This window comes from Colletotrichum fructicola (assembly GCF_000319635.2).
Source record: "Colletotrichum fructicola Nara gc5 chromosome Unknown KSG_Nara_v1_contig02, whole genome shotgun sequence".
NCBI lineage: Eukaryota > Fungi > Ascomycota > Sordariomycetes > Glomerellales > Glomerellaceae > Colletotrichum > Colletotrichum fructicola.
In genome coordinates, this window is record NW_027094052.1 from 4025501 (window position 1) to 4047914 (window position 22414).

General features: G+C 59.3%; 7 protein-coding genes across 7 annotated transcripts; 4 read left to right on the plus strand and 3 right to left on the minus strand.

The window, feature by feature from the left end:
• Positions 1-384: 384 nt before the first annotated feature.
• On the minus strand, positions 385-2092 carry CGGC5_v003864 (DnaJ-like protein 1; the record flags this gene model as incomplete). Its single annotated transcript, XM_032022549.1, has 3 exons — positions 385-550; positions 605-1839; positions 1898-2092. 3 exons carry the CDS (start codon positions 2090-2092, stop codon positions 385-387), a joined length of 1596 nt encoding a protein of 531 aa, XP_031880537.1.
• Positions 2093-2834: 742 nt separating this feature from the next.
• CGGC5_v003865 (uncharacterized protein) lies at positions 2835-3439 on the minus strand (the record flags this gene model as incomplete). Its single annotated transcript, XM_032022548.1, has 2 exons — positions 2835-3158; positions 3224-3439. The coding sequence occupies 2 exons, from the start codon at positions 3437-3439 to the stop codon at positions 2835-2837; spliced, it is 540 nt and encodes a 179-aa protein (XP_031880536.1).
• Positions 3440-10319: 6880 nt separating this feature from the next.
• On the plus strand, positions 10320-13458 carry klf1-1 (Zinc finger protein klf1; the record flags this gene model as incomplete). The annotated part of the gene is made up of 3 exons (XM_032022546.1): positions 10320-10591; positions 10639-11514; positions 11562-13458. 3 exons carry the CDS (start codon positions 10320-10322, stop codon positions 13456-13458), a joined length of 3045 nt encoding a protein of 1014 aa, XP_031880538.1.
• Positions 13459-14901: 1443 nt separating this feature from the next.
• CGGC5_v003867 (uncharacterized protein) lies at positions 14902-16737 on the plus strand (the record flags this gene model as incomplete). Its single annotated transcript, XM_032022544.1, has 6 exons — positions 14902-15060; positions 15112-15207; positions 15258-15866; positions 15911-16163; positions 16223-16373; positions 16422-16737. The coding sequence occupies 6 exons, from the start codon at positions 14902-14904 to the stop codon at positions 16735-16737; spliced, it is 1584 nt and encodes a 527-aa protein (XP_031880542.1).
• A 52-nt stretch (positions 16738-16789) lies between these two features.
• Positions 16790-17383, minus strand: Acot13 (Acyl-coenzyme A thioesterase 13; the record flags this gene model as incomplete). The annotated part of the gene is made up of 2 exons (XM_032022542.1): positions 16790-17206; positions 17258-17383. 2 exons carry the CDS (start codon positions 17381-17383, stop codon positions 16790-16792), a joined length of 543 nt encoding a protein of 180 aa, XP_031880540.1.
• Positions 17384-17753: 370 nt separating this feature from the next.
• On the plus strand, positions 17754-19046 carry PEX12 (Peroxisome assembly protein 12; the record flags this gene model as incomplete). Its single annotated transcript, XM_032022540.1, has 1 exon — positions 17754-19046. The coding sequence occupies one exon, from the start codon at positions 17754-17756 to the stop codon at positions 19044-19046; it is 1293 nt and encodes a 430-aa protein (XP_031880482.1).
• A 967-nt stretch (positions 19047-20013) lies between these two features.
• CGGC5_v003870 (Endo-1,3(4)-beta-glucanase) lies at positions 20014-22371 on the plus strand (the record flags this gene model as incomplete). The annotated part of the gene is made up of 8 exons (XM_032022539.1): positions 20014-20108; positions 20166-20380; positions 20431-20524; positions 20571-20646; positions 20693-20965; positions 21016-21131; positions 21177-21569; positions 21621-22371. 8 exons carry the CDS (start codon positions 20014-20016, stop codon positions 22369-22371), a joined length of 2013 nt encoding a protein of 670 aa, XP_031880483.1.
• Positions 22372-22414: the final 43 nt, after the last annotated feature.

Below are 22414 nucleotides of genomic sequence, written 5' to 3' on the forward strand. Positions count from 1 at the left end.
GATTGGGTGATTTCTCTGTTTGTAAAGTGTCTGAGGTGAGTGGCCTCCGCGGCGGGAGCTGGCTTTTCTTCCCCTCCCCCACCCTCGTGTGTCTATACTACATTGTACATTGCGGAATAATACAAGCATCAATCGGCTTTTTCTCCAAACCACATAAGCAAGGGCTTCTTTCTAGGTGGTCTCCCCGCTTTGCCGACGCCAGGGATAGTTTCGTAAATAAAAGGACAGGACAGAATCAGTAAAACAACCGTTTTGAACACCTTCCATGCAAACACCCCACCACCGTCTAATGATGATTAACGTAAGTCTGCTGCACGTAAAGAGCCGCCCGCCGTCGGAGGCCGATATCGTTGCAGCCAACGCTCACCGTCCGGGGTCAGCCTCTCACTTGGAGCCGTCCTTGTCGTCCTTCTTGTTGGGGTCCGAAGGCTTGCCGGCGGCGTCGTCGGGGCCCTTGTGGGCGGGGTGGTTCGTCAGAGTGTGCCACATGGACTTGAGGAAGCCCTCATTCTTGTGAGACTCTGAGTCTTCCGGCGAGATCGGCTGCGACCTGCGCCGTGGTGGTTAGTAACCGGGTGATAGGGGCACAGCGGACGGAACTCACCCCTGGGGAGTGACGTTCATGATTCTCTTGGCCGTCTTGTCGCCCATCTCGTTCGCCAGCATCTCCACCAGGGTGCGCTGGTTCGCGCTCAGGTACTTGGGCATGCTGACCCGGAACTCCACCTTGAGGTCGCCCGAGCCGCCCCTGCGGCCGTTGAGCTTCTTCATGCCCATGCCCGAGAGCGTCAGCTTGTCGCCCGTGTTGGTGCCCGTGGCGACCTTGACGTTGACCTGGCCGTCGAGCGTCGGCACGGTGACCTCGCCGCCGAGCATCGCCGTTGTGATGGGGATCGACGCCGTGTAGAGAATGTCGGAGCCCATGCGGCGGAACTTGGGGTCGGACGCCACGCGCACGAACACATAGAGGTCGCCCTTTTGCGTGCGCATGTTGGGCTCCGTGTTCTTGCCCGTGACGGGGGCGTCGCCGGCGCCGTCGACGCGCAGCCGCATGCCGTCCTCGATGCCGGCGGGGATGTCGACGGTGATGGTCTTGCGCTCCCTGACGACGCCGTTGCCCGCGCAGGACCGGCATTCGGACCCGCGCGGGATTGTCGTGCCCGTGCCGCCGCACGCGTTGCACGTCGACGCCATCTGGAAGCCGCCGTTCATGAAGTGCACCCGCGTGCCCGAGCCGTTGCAGGCGCCGCACGCCGACCGCTTGGTGCCCTGTTTCAGGCCGCTGCCCGTACACGTGCCGCACTCCGTCAGGGGCGTTATCGTGATCGTCTTGCTCGTGCCCTTAGCCGCCTCCATGAACGATATGCTCGACTGCACCTCGATGTTGTCGCCGACGAGTATCTCCTGCTGGAACGGGTTGCGCCCGGCGCCGCCGCGACGGCCAAACGGCGAGCCCTGGCCGCCGGTGAAGGCCGAAAAGATATCGTCAAAGTTGAAGCCCCCGCCGAATCCGCCCTGGCCGCCGAACCCGCCGCCGAACGGGTTGCCGGCTCCGCCAAACGGGTCACCGCCGGGTGCCCCGCCGCCGCTGGGGTCGAAGCCGGCGGCGCCGAACTGGTCAAATTGCTGCTTCTTCTTGGGGTCGGAGAGAATCTCGTATGCGCTCTGGATCTCGCCGAAAGTCTCCTTCGCCGAGGGGTCCTTGTTCGTGTCCGGGTGGTACTTCTTCGCGAGGCCGTAGTACGCCTTCTTGATGTCGCCGGCCGAGGCCGACTTGTCGACGCCCAACGTCTTGTACGGGTCGCTCGGTGCAAGGGCGGGCGACGTTGCGTGGAATGCCTATAATGAAGCTCGTGAGCATGCTGTGCAGCTTCGGGTCAGGTGGTGCGTCACTTACACGCTTGGATGAGGGAGCTTGACATGTCACCCGGGGAGCTGGAGACTTCGTGGATCTGGCGGTAAAGGTTCCGCCGCCGGTATGGATGCCCGCGCGCTTGCAGACGGCATCCTTGAGCTTGGATTGCCGAGAAGAAATACGGCTCGACAACAGACGGCCTGGTGCCGCTGCCTTTGTGAGAATGCTTGCATTCATTGTGAGCTGTGTCGATGCATCTGAAGCAGTGGTGTCGTAGAGTTTAGAGGGTTAATAATTGGCTGGGGGACGCGGAAAAGCATCTAGCGCGCAAGTGGAACTCTCCCGCAAATTCTTTGCCCTTCGATGTGCCATTGAGTCGGGACGGTTATGATATCAACTTTTTTTTTTTTTTTTTTTTGGCCCGATGCTAAGCCGAACACCGGGGCCTGCCTGAGGCCACTGGGCCCGCGCCCGCGCCCGGAGTCTTTCTGCTCAGGGCGGTTTACAGGGGCCGCGGGGCTGCTGTCAGCAATTTGCGACGACTTTAAGTGGTGCGCGCAGCCGCCCCACACCAAGTTGCGTCCTGGTGGAAATTCGCGGGTAAATGCGCGTTGTGTGCGCCGCCCTGCTTGCTCCCTGCTCTGCTCTACTCTGCGCCGTGACTCGGAGCCGGCACCGGTTGCACACAGCCATGCAGAAGGGAAGGGATTGTGTGAGTGACCGAACCCAAAACGCCCAAATATCATTATGTAGTATCGTAACTATGTAAAAGGCCTGCGACGGAGGGTCTCTCTTGCCCCCGTCCGTCCTTTCTTTTCCATGTGGTTTCCCGCCTAGGATGAGGTATCATTATGCACTCCGAAGTCGCCCACGCAGCCTGTTCAGGCTGCACTTTCCAAAGCAGAATCGCATGCCAATCAGCTCCTGTCGATGCATGTTGTGGTCGCAAAAACAATGTGGTGTACGTCATATAGCGTCGTCAAGCGTCGTGGAGATTTGCTCGCCTGCTCCGATCGGCTTTAGTGATGGAGTGGCTCCTGACCTTGTGGATAAAGTCCACGATCACGTCGTTCTCCTGGACCCCGAGACCGTTGAAGTGTTTCCGCACAGTCATGGCGAGCTGCTCCTTGCTCTGCCTCCGGTTCTCCTTCTTCCGGGCCATCGTGGGGGACTGCAGCCCGATGCCTCCGGGTCGTGACAGCACCAGTTGGCGGTACGAGCAGGAGAAGGAGGTTGGGGTGTTGAGGTGGTGCTCGCGACGGTAAGCGTGTAATGTCTCTCGGTCGAAGGTGTTCCATTGCAGCTGGGAGAACGAAAGTGTTAGCAGGCTGCTTCGTGATCGTGGCATGAGGGTGTCTGTCTCCTTACCCCTGGGTTCTGTGCCTCCTGCTTCGTGGGCACCGCCTCGGCAGCCGCGCTGGCGTTTGTGACCTCGCGCAGGTTGGAGCCGGTCGAGCTGGCTACACGCCGCATCTTGCCGTTTGTATGACTTCCGGAGCCGGACGAGTGCTTTTCTTTCGTCGTTGGGCCCTCGGCTTTGGAGTCGTCGTGTGCCGCAGCGGTCTTGGAGTTTTTAGGAGCCATGACGAAGGCGACCAGGGTGAGAAGGGCTATAGAGTGGTTGTCAAATCGCCGAGGCCGTCTGTAGTGGTTCGGTCGGGTCTCTAGAGTGAAAAGTAGGCGTCGGACGGTATCACATTGTATTCGGAGCAGCAATTGAACAGCAAGTGGTGCGAGTGGGAGAGAGCGGCCGGGGGGAAGATTTCACGTCATGGCTCTCTCTGTTGGTTGCTGGACCGGCCGGTTGCCCAGGGCCTTGCCTGCCTCAAAAGTGAGCTGCGGGGCGCTGGCGGCATTCGGGGACTCAGCGAGCTGTGTGCCTGGTGGTGCGACAAGATAGCACTGATTAGGTACGTACCGCGTGAGCAGCACCCTGAGAATGCCTGCCAAACAGCCGCCTGCCTCGGTGAGTGCTTGCTCATTTTTCAGCACCAACCACATTAGGATAGCGGGTGACCCACGCCGCCCACTTGGCTCTCTTGGCAGTCGGCCCCTCCCCCATCCATACCGCGACTCATTTTTTCGTGTATGAAGTAGGAACTCATAGCAACACGCAGACGATTGAAAGCCGACGAAAAACCAGTCAACACGGCCAGCTGACATGGACTTTTACGCCTGGGGTGCTTGACTGGGAGAAGAGGGGGCATCGAAGGGGGCAGAAGGGAGTCATGCTCACTATGAAGCAGACCGGAGGAGACGACGCCCTCACCAAGTCAGCTTGCACCTACGATTCATGGGCTGCAGCCCGGGCTTCACTCAGTAATACTGACGGAGTAGGCGAGCCGGAGCCGGTGACGGCGCAGACTGAGCCCTGCAACATGCCAATCATCAACGACGCAATACCGGGAGTTCCCATTGTCGTCACACCTCAAATCGACGGAACAAAGAAGACAAACCAGACAGACCTTTACAACTTGCCAGCCAAACGACAGAGTTCCGTCCAATCTAGGGGTCTCCCACACGGGCTGGGGCGCTTTTCGGCTTACCTCATGCGGATGGCTCGCAGTACGCTGCACGCACAGTTTCCCCACGCCGCATGACCCCTCAAGCACCAAATTTTACCTTGCATCTGCGTTCCATACGGCTCCTGACAACAAGTAGAAATTCAATGCATGAGCCCGAACAACGGCGAAATGGAGGGCCGCTCGCACCCGGAAATCCCACAGACGGTGTCAACCCCAAGTTCTCCGCACGCCAGTACAGGTGGCCATACGAATACGTTGGGTGCCCATACTGCTGCATGGTCACTGGCCAGCAATACCTTGGAGCAATACCGCACGACGGGCCGGCGAGGGCGCCCAAGTTTGATGTGCTCGCTGGTCATCCCACACCGAAAGAATGTGTGTGGTTTCTTATCCCGCGCTGGGAGACAGGCGTGGCTGGCCCAGCGGTCTGGGCCACGGCTCGCACGTAATTGATATCCCGCGTCCTGAGGGTCATCCCACGTCCGGACGCAGGTGGACCAAGAGAACCCCAAACTTTCTTTCAACGCCAGCCCGAGATCTGCTCGATTCTCCAGGGCACGTCTCTAACAGCGCCGGCGCCGTGGACCCCGCAATGCCGAGAATGCCATCCCGGGGCCGATGGGCGAGGCGGCAGTTGAGCAAGTGCCAAGCTAGTCATTGGCACACATTGCCCCTCAACAACCCGCAAGGCGACGGTTGGCTGCCAGAACGATGGGCTACTTTCATCCGTCCGGTGGCGAGCAACGAATCGATTTGCAGAGATTTGATCAGGTGCTGCAGTCGAGGACCTGCATCGATGCAGCAACCTGCTGTTGAACCAGTTCGCCGCCGCTTGCTCGACAGAAAGGTCCTTTATTAGAAGCACAACACAAGCCCCGAGCGCTGCTGCTCGTCGGATACCCAAGAAAAGCAGCCCGTCTTCTTTCGCCGCCCTCAGCCAACACGCAAGGGAGACTGGCGATTCGATGGCCACCCTGGAGGCTGGCTTCGGGAGCATTTGTCCAACTCCCCATGTCCCTGATCGCGGCTCGCTCTCAGTGGGGATTGTCGCATGCTGACTGGCGATCGATCAAGGACCAGCAAATCACCCCTGTCCCCTTTCGACTAGGATTCTCGGTCTTCATTCTCGGAGCTGGAGAACGCGTCTGGAATTTTGACACCGCTTCACTCTGGTACGCCGAACGACAGGATTGTCTCAGAGGCACTGTGCGTTGCTATTTTCTGGCCAAAAGGAGGACATCACTCTTGGGTCATCCAGGCACTGCCGCGAAGCTAAGCAGTCATGTCGTTATTTCCGGCTAAGTGTACGGAAAGATAGTCGCCTGCCAAGCACAGCTCAAGCTGACCGGCCACATCACAACTACTTGTGTGAACGTCTAAACCCCAAGTTAACGACACGTCAGTGAGACATTCCCCTTGTTGATTGACCTTCATCGAAGGCCCGCGGAAGTCGACTCGAGCCCACGACGCCCACTCTCGGTTGGTTTGGTCGAGTGGGTGGGGGACCAATTCTCCACAGGGTGTGATCAGCAAGGGGATGACTCCAACAATGGGAGGTGCTCAAGATGCACGGTTTCTCCAATCTCGAATGCCAAATGGACTCTTTTGCGACTAGCGAGAGTCGTGTGCTGCCATACCTATTTGAAACCACGCCCATGCCCCATCAGGAACCCATTACGAGATGAGATGGACCAAGAAGATGATAGCGTCCAAGGTCATGAGCAGAGATGCGAATCGGCTTCACTGACGCACCGGCACAGTGCTCCCACGCCAGGCGGTAGACCCGGGAGTGCGGTATTTGTACCTGATGTGCGCTGCGCACCTCAGCCTCAGGCGTGGGGTGTTAGCGACCGACCGGCGACAACATGACAGCTGCCTGCGAACGAAGCTGTCTGCGTCTAGTGTCACGGCATGTTTGTCTATGGACGAGGATGACGGCTGGTCTCACAACTTAGACGCGATAGCCGGGAAGGCCAACGGCGCCGTTGGGTACGACATGGCACCAGATGAGCTGTGCCGGGAGGCTACAGGAGGAGATGGTCAAGTGAATGCAGAGGCGCTGTGGCCCGATGGCAGCATCAACTCCCATCGCAGGCCTCGCCCACCTGACTCTGCACGGTGCCGATGTCCATCTTCGTCTGTTGCACTATGCAGTCTGTCTGATTTCATTTCGTCATTCTCGAGCGCCGCTAACCCTCGCCAATATTGACACCAAGACAGCTTCCAGCGGCAGAAGGTCCCGAGAAGTGCGTGTGGCCGAGCACACTAGTGAGGACGATCCTGTGTTGAAATAAGCTGCAGTGTCTGTGGGCAAGCTCTCGCCCAGGCTAGCAGAAATTCGATGCCTTACAGATGCGCTCCCAGGAAAGCTCAAGGTGACACCGGCGGCCGATCCACGCAACTCGTCCGCAGGTCGGGGGAATGGCGCCCCGGATGGGCCATGTCCAAGCTCCAGACCGTGCCCATCCCCACACGTCTCGTCTTCTTCAAGTGAACATCCTACACCGGGCATCCCTGCGAGACTAACCGCGCCGGTAACTGGGGGGCCATGTCGCCCTACAAGAGAGGGACTCGGGGTCTGGAGGGTCCTCTGCCGCTACAGTCGATCAGGCTGAACGCACACTGTCTGTCGTTATTCTCTGGTTTCCATCGTGCCATCGTACGACGAGTGAGGGCCGTTGAACACACATCATGAGAGACGCCTCCATCGCATGCTGTTGTTCCCCGTGGAGCCAACGTTGGAATTAATGAGTCTGGAGGGCTGAGGGCTGAGGGCTGATGGTTAGTGCGTGGAACAGAAGACGAGGCGGGCAACGTGACAGAAGACGCTCGGTCGCCAACGCCTCCATTTGTCCACCTCGAAATCGCAAACGCACGACAAACAGTCCTTCGAATCAAGCCGGGATCAAACGGATCTAGACGTGACAGTCCCTCGACCGCCCGCGCCCGATGAGACACCGAGGCCAGTCCTGCTTTGGGGTTGGCACGATGGCAGACAATACGGCTGTCCCGGGCAAATATCACGCACCGCAGAACCAAGTAAATGACGAGGCGCAGGCACAAGAGTGCAGTTCCTGTCACTTGTCAATTCTCGTTGCAACGGTACCGAAGACTGGCTGAACGCTCTTGTGGTCTGCCAATGCCAGCCTTTGGGTGGTGGCTTGCATTTGAGCATCGGATATAAGCAGGTCGATGACGGCGCGAGCAGGGACAAGGGAAGCAACATGCTGGGACGTTGAGAACCGCCAGATCGATCAGATGAGAGCACTGAGAGAAAGCAACCCAACGGTGGACGTGGATCGACGACACGACAGCGTGACCGGCTCGCTGGAGATGATGCCGTCGACTGACAATACACACGTCGTCTCACAGTGCGGGCTGGGTGGCCAGAGATGGGCATCTCGTTCTCGGGGCGCCGTCTGTCCAGGTACCTTGCCAATTAGTGCCAGCCCAAGTCGAGTCGCCTCCCCCTCTCCGAGTGCACCCCCAAAGGCTGTCGCAACGGGGGCCACTTCGCGGCCCTAACAGCGTTCCAACCGCCTTTCCCATATTATTCGGGGCTACTCAAGGACCCCCATGGCGTGTGGTCCACCACACTTTTTGGCAAGTAGCCGTCTCTCGATGCTCCTATGGGAGCTGGAAGCTGGCAGCTTAGTTGCTGCAATTACTGCTCCGGGACAGGTTGAGACAGGGCAGGCAGGCAGGGCATCGCATCGCATCGCATCGCATCGCAGCGCAGTAGGTGCATCACGCCGCGGGCCTCACACCCAGACCTGGACATGGACCTGACTGGTCCCGACCTAGACCCGGGGGGAGGGGCTCCTCATTCACACCGGCCGGCTCATCTGGGAGGAGGTGGTGGGAAGAGACGCCTGGGTGCCAGAGGCGAGGTCGAGGGAGAGGAGGGAGACGAGAGTGGGAGTGCCATAAGACCCCCCACACTCCCACCCTGCGTCTCTGTCCTGCCTACCGTCCCTAGATGGCCGAATTGCTCTGCTGCTGCCCACTTCCCCAGAACCTGGACCCCGACTTGTGCCATTGAGGTTGATCAGTGAGACTCGACTCGACGACAGCAACCGCATCACGACGCGAACGGGCACCACCCACGCACGACACCACGCGATCACCAACCGCAGCCTCGAGGCCAATCTCGAACCCGCGCCCGCACGTCAGTCAACCTTCGAGAAGCTCCGACGAGTTTGCCTCTGTGTTTGCCAGTTCTTACTGCGACCCTACCACCCGCGAAATCCGCCCGACTCGCTTTCTCTGCCCTTGCATCTCTCGACTTGGCAAGGTCAGTCTGTCTTTAGGTAGGCCATTCCCGTCTCCCGTATGTCGCAGCTTTCCCTTTCCTCACCCGCGCCTGTTGTCTCGATCCTCCCCCTTTCCCCCCCAACCCCCAGTCCCGTTCGACATTCCACGGCACAGCAACGGCTTGGATGAGTGCCGTCGCGGGCCATGTCAGACGCGGGCCGCTACGCACATCCCATGCCGGACATCGGCCAGGTTGGAGTCGTGGAATGGACCTGATATCCCACCCAAGACGACAGCCTGGCAGACTCCCGCCGCTGCTACTGCAGTTGTGAGGAGCGCCGGACACCGAGACGATGACGGCGCATCCCGACGAGCCCTCTCCAGCTCGACCTAGGGCAGAGAGAGGTGCCTCGTCCCCTTGAGGTATCTGCAGCTACGGCCAAGGTTCGCTGGGGATGCCATAGGCGGACATCAACGGCTCGCTTCGGTTCGTTTCGCTCCAGGGGATCATGCCGCGCCGGTGCGTGTACCTTTAAGCTACAGATACCCGCCCGCACTCAGCGAAGACCAAGCGATCGGCGTACCGCGGTACATCCCGCCCTCATCTGGTCTACTCCCTGTCTTGCTTCCTCGAGGCTGGACTCCCCCAGACCACAGCGCGTGCGACTTGAACGGCGGCGTGCGCCTCCCCCAGGAAAACAGACGGAACCTTTTTCTTCGCTCTCCACGTCCTCCAGTCACCTCCAACTGCTCCCTTCCTGGCATCGGACTAGTCCTTTTCGTCGCCCGTGTCCTGGCAATAGTACACCGAGCTATATTGTGCTTTGCTTCACGGGGCGGAGGGCTCACTTAGGGCTCAAGGCCTTGCATCACAAGAGGCCTTGCCCCAAGGTTGTCCCTCCTCCCACGGCGGATAGCGGATGGCGGATGGCAGGCCTTGGTCTTCTTCGTCTCTCGTCGTTACACCCCCGAACGGCAACGGTTGGTCCACGGCCCTTGATGACGGTCCACTCCATCCGCAACCTCCAACCTTGCCGTCTCTTATTTTTTTTTGACACCCACCCCCTCCTCTCATGCAGCCCGCGCTCGTCCATTTTACCGCAACAGGCGGCAGGCCCATCATTAATACCACGAACTCCACCGACATCCACTTGCTAACCCACCCCCAGCAGCACCAGTACCACCAACTCACCTTGACTTACCTCGCCTCAAGAGTGCCTTCATATAGGGAAATCTCACTCTGCCTTCTCAGCCGGCCACTCTTCTCGTCGCGCACTCGCATCTCCAACTTGGTCGCCGTCGACTCTACTGGCGAGACACCTCCCCGACAGTCATGTTTTGAAAACCCCTCTCCAATTGGCTTTGGAGAGGCCGAAACCAACAACCACGAGTGCGATTTTGCGCACTTCGTTGTACATTGCGAAAAAGGACGGAAGCCTGGTGGACTGATCCGCCCCAGTCTCGCCGCGCCACCCACTGCACATATTCGAATCTCACGACGTATACGGTTTCCCTCGAGACGCCACCGCACCCCGCGCGCTCGAGGCTTTGTTGCGCGCCTGATCACAGTAGACGCCCGCGCCACATAGTCCCTTGGCCATCCAAGAAACATGACTTCCGTACTGCCGGCGCATACGTCTGACTTTACCAGTCCGATGCCCCTCTCTCCCCGAAGCTCTGCGACAATGGCACCGGGCCACGACTCGCGGGCGAGCCCGCAGCAGTTCATCAAGCAAGAGCAAGACCCTGGAAGAGGGAGGCCGCGGGAGGGCTCCGAAGAAAAGGACGCCGACCTGGTGGACGACGATGGGGCCGACGGTGACGACGGCAAGGCCGGTTCGTCCAATTCAGACGGCGGCCCTGCGCGGAAGAGACGGAGGAGCCGCAAGGGCTTGGACAAGAAGTTTGAATGTCCCCAAGAAGGCTGTGGGAAGAGCTACTCGAGAGCCGAGCATCTGTCAGTAGACGCACCAAAGTTGACGGCTTCGACTAACACGTTTCCAGATACCGACACCAGTTGAACCACACACCCAAACAGATCTACGCTTGCGACTTTCCCGACTGCAATCGCACCTTTGTCCGGCTGGATTTGTGTAACCGCCACAGGGACCGCCACACGGCCAAGGGATCGGCTCTGAACCGCAAAGACTCGATGATGAGCCACATTTCTCCCACGACCGACCGGCCACCGTATCCCCTGCCCGGATCGGCGTCGCCCGAAATCAGTCGGCCGGGCACCGGCTTCGCCAATGTGCGACAGAACCAGATGCAGCAGTTCCAGTCGCCCAAGGAAGCCACGGGAAGCCCTTTTGCGCAGGCGACTCATACGACTCCCACCGGATATCCCATGGGGGCACCCCCGAACATGGACGGCTACATGCACCACGACGGTGGTTACGGAAACGTCCAGGCGCTTCGGCCTCCGCATCAGTCTCCAAACAACGGATCACGGCCGACGGTACAGACGAACGGGCCATACATGTCTCCGGTTTCCAACCAGCATGGATACCACGGCCAGCAGCACAACACCCCGCAGTCCGCAACCTACACTACCCAGCAAAACTTTCCGCCGTTCAACCTTCCACCGTCCGACTTCTCCAACGGGACGGGTAACGTACCCCGCGAAGCAGGCCAGACGTACGCACCGACCACCTCGGCCGAGTACAGCGAACAGGGGCATCCCCAGCAGTCAGGCGAGATGATGCTGCTCGACCAGATGTCGATGCCCGGGACCATCCCGGTCTTTGGGACCGACAGCATCCTCAGCAAGTCGCCGTACGTGACGATCCCGGAAGACTTTGTCGCCTACCTGTTCAACACCACCCAGCAGGGCGAGGGGTCACCAATGGGGCAGATAGTGCCCCCTCAGTATGCGAGCAAGTGAGTACATTGGATGTTTGTGCGTGAGTTGCGCTGACCTTTCTCAGCTACGGAGAATATGGAAACTCCTACAGCGTACCTTATGTCGGGACCGACGGCGTGCCGATGGGATACTTCCCATCCGGCTCGCACCAGGTCATGGCCGTCAACAACCTGCTGGACCAGAACCTACCAGAGGCGACCATTTCGGAAGAGAAGAGCCAGGAGATTTACGACTTCATCAGCCAGAGGTTCCATGAAAACGACCAGGCGCCGGCACTGCGGCAGCGCGACAGCATTCTGGAAGGGGACCGGACCGACGGCGACCACATGCTCAGCAAGCGCATGATGCAGGCCTACATCGGATCATACTGGGTCCACTTCAGTGACCAAATTCCCATCCTTCACAAGCCCACCTTCTCTCCCGATCGGACGCCGAATCTGCTGCTTCTCGCCATGATGACGATCGGTGCCGCCTGTCTCGATAAGACGCACGGGCAAAAGGTCACCAAGGCCGGCGCGCAGCTGTCCAACTTTTTGGCATGGCACTTGCGGTGGGAAATCTTCATGGACCCCAACTTCCGCCCGCCGGCGAAGCTTTGGCTGTTCCAGACCCTCTTGCTGCTGGAGCTGTACGAGAAAATGTACTCGACGAGAGAGTTGCACGAGCGGGCCCACATTCACCACGCGACGACAATCACCCTGATGCGCCGCGGCAGGTCGCTCATTGGCAAGTCGGCACTGGATTCGCCTCCGAACCCGCGAGACGATAAGAATAGCTCACGGCACTCCTCGGCATCAGGGGTTGCCCACACCGCCGACGAATGGTGGAATCACTGGATCACCAACGAGTCGACGCGCCGGGCCGCGTTTGCCGCCTTCGTCATTGACTCAATACACGCAACCATGTTTGGCCACTCCACGGTGATGGTCACCCACGAGATGCGGCTCCCACTGCCCTGCGACGATGCCATGTGGAAAGCCAACAGCGGCGCAGAAGTCGGCCGGATCGAGTCCAACATCATGTCCAACGGCATCAAGCCGATATCCTTCCTGGAGGGTCTCAAGCGGACACTCAGCGGTCAGGGGGTCCAGACCAACCCATTCGGCCGCATGGTCCTGATGGCCGGGCTCCTCAGCGTCAGCTGGCACATGAACCAGAGGGACCTCCAGGTCAACGTCCTCGGCGGTGGAGTCTCGCAGGCGCTAGGGGGCCGGGATAAGTGGCGGGGGACACTTACACGCGCCTTTGATGCGTGGAAAGAGGACTTTGACAAGTCACTCTCCCGGAACGAAGGCTCGTCGGATCCTTACCGGTTCGACTCCGCCAAGAAGAACGAGGCCAACGTGGTGTTTGAAAGTCGCACAGTGCTGCACCACCTTGCCCACATGGCGATGCATGTCGATATTGTTGACTGCCAGATTTTTGCTAGGGCGAAGCGGCTTTTGGGGCGAGCCATCGGGCAGCAGGACCTCAACAGCGCTCAGAGAAGGATGAGGGACCTCTGGGCGCCGTCCGCAAAGGCGCGAGACGCAACCTACTACGCGCTCAAGTTTCTCTGTTCTGTCCTGATGCCTGACGGGGGAGGGTCGCCACAATCAAACGGCTTCAAGTACGACGAGCCGTATACGGCCCGAGACGACGTGCTTCTCAACAGGCCGTGGGTTCTCTACTTTGCAGCACTTGTCGTCTGGTGCTACGGGTTCGCCCTCGAGGGGCCCTGTCCCGGGGTGCCTCTGCCAACCACGAAGCAGGAACAGGTGCGGCAGATGCGGGACTACCTAGCCAAGTACGGCGGTGTGTCTTCGCCAGAGGAGCTCAAGAGCATGAAGGGCATCAACACGAACACGGCGCTACTGCTCGTGCTCAAAGACTCTTTCGGAACCACGCGCTGGGAGCTGCTCCACGAGGGAGCCAATCTTCTCAACAACTGCCTCCAGCTGAATTCTGGGGCAACGGCATAGCGAATCAAGACAAAAGGCGGCAGGCATGATTTTTCATCGATTGGCATCGGAACGAACCGTGACGGCGGCATTATGACGGGAGGATTCGGATTTACAATATACCACTTTTGTGCGAGTTATCATTTGAGGAGTCGGGACGATAATTTGGCATGAGAGACCTTGCGACCGCACTTCACATTTTTTCTGTACTGTATCTATACCCGACGAGGCGCCCTTCCCTTGAAGGCGTGTCGCAACGTTTGTGACATACGAATAGCATGAAGGCCGAGGCAGAGAATACCTAGTCTCGGCGAGTACATTGGCGAACTTGTCACTTTTCACATTGGTGCACCCTGTGGTTCTCATTTCATTGCTGACATGGTCGGTCGTCTCAGTCGGGCCGCGGCCCATGGAGAGAACAGAGGCAACGGGACGTGGGGTGCGTGTGAACCGAGAAGATGAAATCCCACCTATCCGGTCCCAAGGTGATCGGCGATCTTGGCGGTTGGGCTGTATTCTTCACGGCATTCGCTGCGCCGTGTTGGTGCCTTCATTTAGGCTTTTTTGAATAGGGGGCGACGGCGGGGCACGAGTTGGATGGGTGTGTGCATATGGACAGGCGACTTGCTCGAGGGGTGGCACATCTCTAAGGCATGTAGATGATGCCGTCTCCTGGCGATACGCGGCCCACGTGGTCCGGGGCTTTCGGCCTTTCGTCCAGTGATGAAGCTCAGCGTCTAAGCTTGTTTATTGAGTTGAAATACGCTTTGCGGCCTCCGACGGCGCCGGGTAAGTCCGCTGGGGCCCGGGTGGGCCGGGTGTATTTAAAGCTTTGCCAATGAGGGTGGTGAATCGGTGGCGTGAGGGTTGCCTTCATCTGGTCGGTTTGCCTGTCTATGCTGCCTCGGTAGACTGCGGGCCCGCCCCGGGCCGTCTGCCGGGTCTCGGTGGGTCCATCGGCGCCGATGGTGTAAGTGCAAGAATTAGACGAAAGAGCATGTGCGTCGACTACGTCATGATGATTAATGCAACGGTCCAACAACGCAAGCGCTGGTGAAGCAAGTAACAGTTGGGGTAGCTGGAACGGCGCCTCACTTTCAGGCAGCGTGGGACAGGCTTTTCTTTACTTGGTTGGTTGGAGAAGCGAACGGTACGAAGCAAACCTCAGCCGGTGAACCGTGATGGCATGAACTTGCCTGATTCGGTCGTAGTCTCCACCGCGCTGATACGTCGGAGCTTACCTCCTACCTCCGGAGAGTCGCCCGCCCACGTCCCCGCATGATGGGTTGGGTGTGGTGGACCAATCCAGGCCGACGACGTAAGTTTAAGCTTCTGTTGCGTCGTTCATCTCCCACCTCACCACATCTCGCACTCACCTCTTGTTTCGAAACGTTCCCATTCGTGAGCGAGCTGCGCGCACCTTGACTTGCAGAACAAATGGGTCACGCCGACGGGGCATCCAAGATGCTGCATCTCAACCTGCTGCCGGCGGAGATCCTCCACCACATCTTTGCGGGCCTCGAGCCGCGCGACCTCGGCCGCCTGCCCCGCACATGCCGCTTCTTACACACTTTTGTGAAGGGGAACCAGAAACTCTGCAAGGACGTTTATCTGAATGCGCTGGTGAGACGGTTGCGTGGTGATGCGATGAATGCGGTCTAACTGCGGCGACAGGACACCCCGGCAGACGCGGAACTGGACTGGGAGAAGGAGATTCACGACTACGTGAGGCTCAGTCTGCTCTGCACCAGTAGTAATGTAGATGAGAAGGTGGGTTAACTTTCCAGTTCATCGCATGGTCATGAGGCTTATCATACTAGACTGACCAACTGCCGTTCGTCTACGATACCGTCAACAGATTCCTCAAGAACGCCTCATCCACGGGCGAAGCACAAAACGAAGCCGGGACTCACGCAGCGTCACGAAACGCAGCGTTTCTGGCGCGCGCCTTCCGCGAGGAGCCGGCGCGTCTGGCATTCCTTTGCCGCTCCTTCATCTTTGAGCGCGCGCGCAGCGAAGTACGGCCTATCCGCATCCCAGAGAAGCCCAAGGAGGAGCACCAGCAGAGCGCGAAGCTGCACTGCCTGTATGGCCGCCCGATCCTCAATTGTGGGCGCACGCGATCTTCGCGGGTGTATCCGTACGCATGTTCCAAGGTGTACGACTTGCGGCAGTACACCCCGCGGACGAAATGGGGACCGTTCATGGACGACGACACGGACCGTGTGGACTGGGAGAAGGTTGAGGCGATTCTGATTGTGCTCGGGAGCAACATACGCTCGCAGAACCTGACGGCCAAGGTGTTTAGTAATCTGTGGGAACGTCCGTTTGTTGGGTCGTGGGCTGGGAGCTACGTGCCTGCTCCGAATCGGGGGATCCAGGACTTGGATTTGAAGGACCCGTACGGTGTTGCCGGGACATGGCTAAGGGTAGGTGGTGGTTCTCACAAGTTGGCCGCAACTAACAATCCCAGGTGGTGTGCTTCATCGACTACAACGACTTTTTCGGCTACAACTTTCCCCTTGACGACCAAATGCCGCGGGAGGTTCCCCGGCCAGCCCTGGACGTGGGCGAAGCCACCCGCCTCATCGTCATGAAGATTCACGTAACGGACGTACAGTCGCCGGGCGAGCAGGACGGCAAAGACCTACCCGTCGTGCACTTTGAGGGCATCTCACGGTCGATCGACGACTCGTGGGACGAGAACGCCAACTCTGACCTCCGAGGTAGGTGCATGTGCTTGGCGTATCGTGCTCGTTGTCATTGTTAATTCTCCTCTAATCAGCAGTAAAAGGCACCGTCCGCCTGACGAAAGAGGGCGAGGTCCGCTGGACCACGTTCTCCATCTTTAGCGGCCACGCCCGATGGCGAAGTGAGGGTATTCAGATCGGCGGCGTCGGCTCCGCGAGAGGCGTCGTAGGGCATTGGTTCGACACGTACGTAACGTCGACGACCGATGCGGGTAAAGTGCTGACTAGGAACAGAGACTACGATCCTCACGGCCCCTGCGGGCCCAGCGCGTACTTCAAAGTGTCTGACCGGGCGCCGAACCCCAAGGGGGACGATCAGCAGATCAGCTTTCACGACTTTTTGCCAATCATGGACTTTGAGGCGGACCTGGGCAGCGACGAAGACGACGAGGACTTTGTCGTGGGCGAGTGGGGTGAGGACGAGGAAGACGAGGAGATGGATGTCGAGAACGACAGGGAGGCCCTGGCGCAGGACCTGGCGGCGCTGGCCTCTGCGGACGCCGAGATCATCGACATGTTGCTGAACGGGCATCACGTCATTGGCGAATGATAATGCAGTGTACAATTATGGTGTTCTATATTCTAATGAGGGCCCCTCTGGTCTACAATTTGCTGCCCACAGGCGGGTCCGTGTTGTACTTATGGTGCTCACACGTAACCAGGATGACGTTGTCGCTCTTCCTCCGCAGGACGCCCTTGAGCTGGCACAAGGTGCGGCCGACCTGGACAATCTCGCACTCGACGATGCACTCTTCCCCACAGGGGGCCGGGCGGAGGTAGCTGCAGCTAAGGGTGCGCGAGACGCCGAGGAACTGCCAGAAGCCCGGCTTGTCGTTGATGAGGGCCAGCGGGAGGGTGGTGAGGAAGTCGAAGAGCGTTGCCGCGCAGCCGCCGTGCAGATTGCCGCCCCTATTGCAGTGGTCCGGCTGGACCGTGAAGGAGAAGGTCGCCGAGGGGTGCGGGCTTGATGCGTCTGTCGAGAGGAGAGTGACATGGGGCATAATCTCACGCATCCAGTTCTGTGTCTTGTTAGTCGTTTGTTGTGAGAGTCATATGTGAGAAAGACGCACCCCGGACTTGAGCTGACCATTGTCGTTCTTCTCAAGCGATATCCATGCTTTGATGCGATCCTCGGGGGTGTCGGCGTCGAAAATTGTCTTGAAATGAGACGGGGTGCGTTTAGAGTCTTTAGCCATATTGTAGACTTGATGCGGATTGTTGAGTCTCAAAGATGTGTGCTCAATGAAGGCTTCAAAATGATTCTATAAAATGAAAGTGTACTGGTGTCTATTGGATATTAAGTGATGTTGTTGATGAAGGAACTCCATTGCCATTCCGGGCCCCTGGGTGTCCGTCAGCAGCAACGCCCCGCTAACCACTGACACTACTTCCCCGGGTTCTGGGTCCCAGCTTCGGCACGCTAGCGGAAAGTGCCTCGGCAAATCCCATCGGTACCACCAACTTCCCACTCCTGACAAACCACCAGTCCATCAGAGAACATGTCGAGATAACAGCCTTCGACACTCGAATCATCACCAGTTCAATGACCGACCGAGGCCGCCCGCCATGGAGTTCATGACCGCCCTTCGGGGCTCTTTCGACGACCAGAAGCCCTCCCTCTTCGAGCTGATCTCCGAACAGCAGCTCAACTCCCTCCTTCCCCCGACGATCCGATACCTCCTCACGGTCGCGACGCAGCGCTACCCGCGGTACCTCCTCCGCGCCCTCAACTCCTTTGACGAGCTGTACGCGCTGTGCATGCTTGTCGTCGAGCGCCACTACCTTAAGACCCGCGGCGGCAGCTTCACGGAACACTTTTACGGCCTCAAGCGCGAGAGGGCCCTGCATGCCGAGATCCCGCGCGCGAGCGCCAGCGCGCCGCACATCGTGCGGGACACGCTGAAGCTGACCACAAAGGATGTGTGGATGAATCTGGCCGTGATGGTCGGGATACCGTACCTCAAGCGCAAGCTCGACGAGGGGTACGAGGTCAACGCGCCCCGCGCGCTGCTGGGCGCGGCGTACACGCAGATGCCGCCGAACCCGACGTGGAAGCAGAGGTTCCTGCACTACTACCGCTGGTTCCTGCGCAACGTCTACCCCAGCGTCAACGCGGCCTACTACTTTGCGCTGCTGTCCTTCAACCTGGCGTACCTGTTTGACAACAGCAAGTACCACAACCCCTTCATGTGGCTCATCAACACCCGCGTGCGGCGGATGACGGGGGCAGACTACCAGGCCATCGACGCCCTGACGAGCGGCACCCCGGCAAAGGGCGGCGCGCCCCCCGGCTGGCGGTCGCTATTCTCGCCGCGCGAGATGGGCCCGCGGCTGCTCTCAAGCCTGTCGATGCTGCTGCCGATGAGCATCTTTGCGCTTAAGTTTCTCGAGTGGTGGCACGCGTCCGACTTTGCGAAGCAGCTGTCACGCAAGGCGACGGAGACGCTGGACCTGCCGCCGCCCGTGGTCTCGGGGCTGGCGAGCAAGGGAGGGTCCGCCGAGAAGAGCAAGGGCAAGGAGACTGCTGGTGGCGACGAGGCCGAGGCGGCTGCTGTCCCGGCCGCAGAGACGGCGCCCATTGCCACGCCTTCACTGCTGCCCATCTTCACGGTCCCCGCGCCCGAGGACTCTGCGCTGTGTCCGGTGTGCGAGGAGCCGATTGCGACCCCGACGGCGTGCCAGACGGGCATCGTGTACTGCTACTCGTGCATCCATCGATGGGCGGAGGGCATGCACCCCAAGCAGGAAGACTTCATGGCGGACAAGGAGGGCAAGTGGGAGAGCGGGCAGGGACGGTGCGCGGTCACCGGACGGCGCGTCCTGGGTGGCACGGAGGGGTTGAGGAGGATCATGGTGTAAGAATAGACGTGGGCCAGCGACCAGTGGGAGAGCATTCTACGAGAGGGATCATTTTAGAGCATCCGGAAAAGGCCGGCGTTTGGGATGCGGTGTTAGTTTGTCACATACACATGAGTAATATACCCCCCTTGATCTGACAATCGAGTCTTTTGCGAGTGAGCAGTGGGTGAAGCAAGGGTTTGGGGAAAAGGACGCCAGCCGGCTTCTGGAATGAAGAAACGCGTTGAGGGTGTCTTGGTCTGACCCCACGCCGCCCTCCCTTTTTACGGCTTTTCTAGGCGTCCCACTGGCGCCCGATGCGAGCCTCACGAAACACGTATTGGTCTTGTTCGTCAGTCTCTGGAGCCCCAATTCAGAGACACAGTCTTGCGCTCGAACGGTGCCAACGCTCACACGTCGATGTCTGAGGCTCTCGTCTCCTGCGAGGAGGCAACTCCCGGCGGTGCGGGTGCATTCCACCGGTTCCTTTTTCCTGCTTCAGGCTTGACTTCTTTCGGCCGCCTGAATGGGATAGACTGTATTGAATTCTCTGTTTGAAAGCCAGATCAGTCTGGCTTCTCCAGCCCGGACCGAGGGGCGGACCTCATTCGCTGGCAGGGGTCTCTTCGGGCGAGCAAGAGGAGGCTGGGAGGGCTCTTGGGGAGACGGCGCCGGCGCGGCATTCCTTGATGCGATGGAGGGGTGGTGATGTTTCTGTTCCTGAGGGTTGGCGATGGTGATGCGCCAATGTAAGGGATATTGGGCTGGCGATATAAGGATGCCGCCGCGAGGCTGCCCTTTGCGAGGGAAAGACTTATTGGTCTCATTGCACTCTCTCTACGAGCTCGTACTATCGTCAGTCCTTCGTTGTCTGTCTCGTATCCCACCCTCTCTTGTTTCTCGGTGGCGGTGTCGTTCACTTATACACACTCTTTGTTTGGAAAAGTAGCACATAGGATCAGGAAGCGAAAAGGAAAAGAAAGGAAACATGGCGTACAGCCTGTCGCATTCGTACTTTGGCGCCAATTTCGTGTCTGATTTCAACTGGATCAACTACGCAGACCCGTCCAACGGCTTCGTACGGTAATGAAGCCTTCGAGAGACTTCACGAAGACGCCTGCTAAGCCTTCCCTTCAACAGATACCAGAACCAGCCAGACGCCCTCGCCAAAGGCCTGTACTCAATCAACCCCGACACGCAGGCCGTGACCCTCGCCGTGGACGACACAAATGTCTACGCCCTCAGCGAAGGCCGGCCCAGCGTGAGGCTGGAGAGCAAGCAGGTCTACAACGGAGGTCTCTTCATCGGGGACTTTGCGCATATGCCCCCGTCAGTGTGCGGACTGTGGCCCGCTTGTATGTAGTCGTTATGTGGCGTACCGAGTTGCAAAGCTGACGAGCCGCAGTTTGGATGTACGGGCCCGACTGGCCTGCCAGCGGAGAGATTGACATCATCGAGGGCGCGAACCAGGCGACCGTGAACGTCATCTCCGGACACACGTGAGTCTCACCGTGGCATCTTCGAGACGGGGCTGACATGGCGTAGGACATCGGGCTGCACCCTGCCCAACAACCCAGCCGTCAGCGGCCAGACCCTTCTCACCGACTGCGAGAGCCCAGGGGTATGCTTCCGCAGGTCTGATGAAGTGCTCCCGCTGACCGTGACAGACGACCAACAACGCCGGCTGCAACTATGTTCCCCCCACCTCGGACACGCACACGTACGGAGACCCTTTCAACGCCGTCGGCGGAGGCGTGTACGCGCTGGAGTGGACGGACGATGCCATCAGCGTCTGGCACTGGCCGAGGCAGAGCATCCCCGCCGACATCTTGTCCAAGAAGCCCGATCCGTCCGGGTGGGGTTTGCCGACAGCGCTGTTTGGGACGTCAACCTGCGAGGTTGACAAGTACTTTAAGGATATGAGCATTGTGATACAGACGGTGAGTAGACGCGTGAACACGGCTGCTGAGTGTTGAGGCTGATTGTGTAGAACTTTTGCGGTGACTACGCCGGCAACATCTGGGGCGAGGCCAGTGACACTTGCAACCAGGTCGCCCCTACATGCAACGAATACGTCGCGAACAACCCCAGTGCGTTCACGAACGCGTAAGTACAAACGCCACTCGCAAGGCCAGAGACTGACTGCCGCAGGTACTGGGAGGTTAACTACATTGACGTCTACCAGCTGGGCCTGGGCAACACTACAACCAGCACCCCTGAGCCGACCACGACCACGACTGTCAAGACCACGTCTACCGTCTTCACAACGGTACCGAACCCCGCCACTATGAGCCACAACAGCACAGCGCTCATCTCAACCACTCTCCCGTCTGCTGCGGTCTCTACGGCCCCGCCAAGCCCGTCAACTGATCCGCTCGTCCCTGACCGCGAGCCGGCGATTATTGACGGATACGCTTTCCTGGGCTGTTTCGGCTCGGCAACAGGCTTCAGCACGTTCACAGCAAAGGCCTCGGCGACGGATATGACACTGCAAAAGTGTGTTGATCTGTGCACGCCGAGCAAGTATGCTGGCGTCCACCAAAAGTGCGTGCCCCTTTCCCAGATGAATGTGTCTGCTGCTGACAGAATGTAAAGCGAGTGCTTCTGCGCAGACGAGCTCGATCCCAGTACTAGAGCCGAGGCCGAACGCGCACGCTGCAATATCCCTTGCCCTGGGAACAGCACGCAGTTCTGCGGCGGAAACGCGAATGTCTCACCGGCCCCGTCCCGTCTCATGTTCCTTCATCGTCGCGCCGCCTCGGCCAACTACCTCCTCACCGTCTACGGCCGCGTCAGCGACCAGACGCCTCCCCCGGCGCCACCCCTGGGCGATCCCGAGCCTCACGTCCCGTCGACCTCGACCGTGGTGACAACCGTGACCTACACCACTGTTGTCGACGGCTCAATGGCGCCTACTGAACACGTGACGACCATCCTCGTCCCCGGCTGCAACAAGTACTGCGCCGGAGACGGGCAGCCAAATGTCATTATCGTGCCAATGACCACCACAGTGGTGTCTTGCAATGCCTGTGGCGCTCACGGGGAGAACCAGGCCACCATCACCATCCCTCTGCAGATTGCGGCAGCACCGGTCACGACGGCCGCAACTGGATACTATCCTACCGCCAGCCCAGTGACGACATCACCTCCCGCTGGAGGAGCTGGGGGAGCCGGAGGATCGTCTGGGAGTGGAGGCGCACCTGGAAGTGGAGGAGCGCCTGGAAGCGGAAGCACACCTCAGCCGTCGATGGTGCCGATCAACTCGGCGCCAGGCCGGCCTCTCGGCTGGTCTGCATGCGTGGGAGTCGCAGTCGGGGCGATCTGCTCCATGCTGATGTTTGTTTAATAATACGGCATCATCGTCGGACGGGTGGGACTGGTCCCGGTGC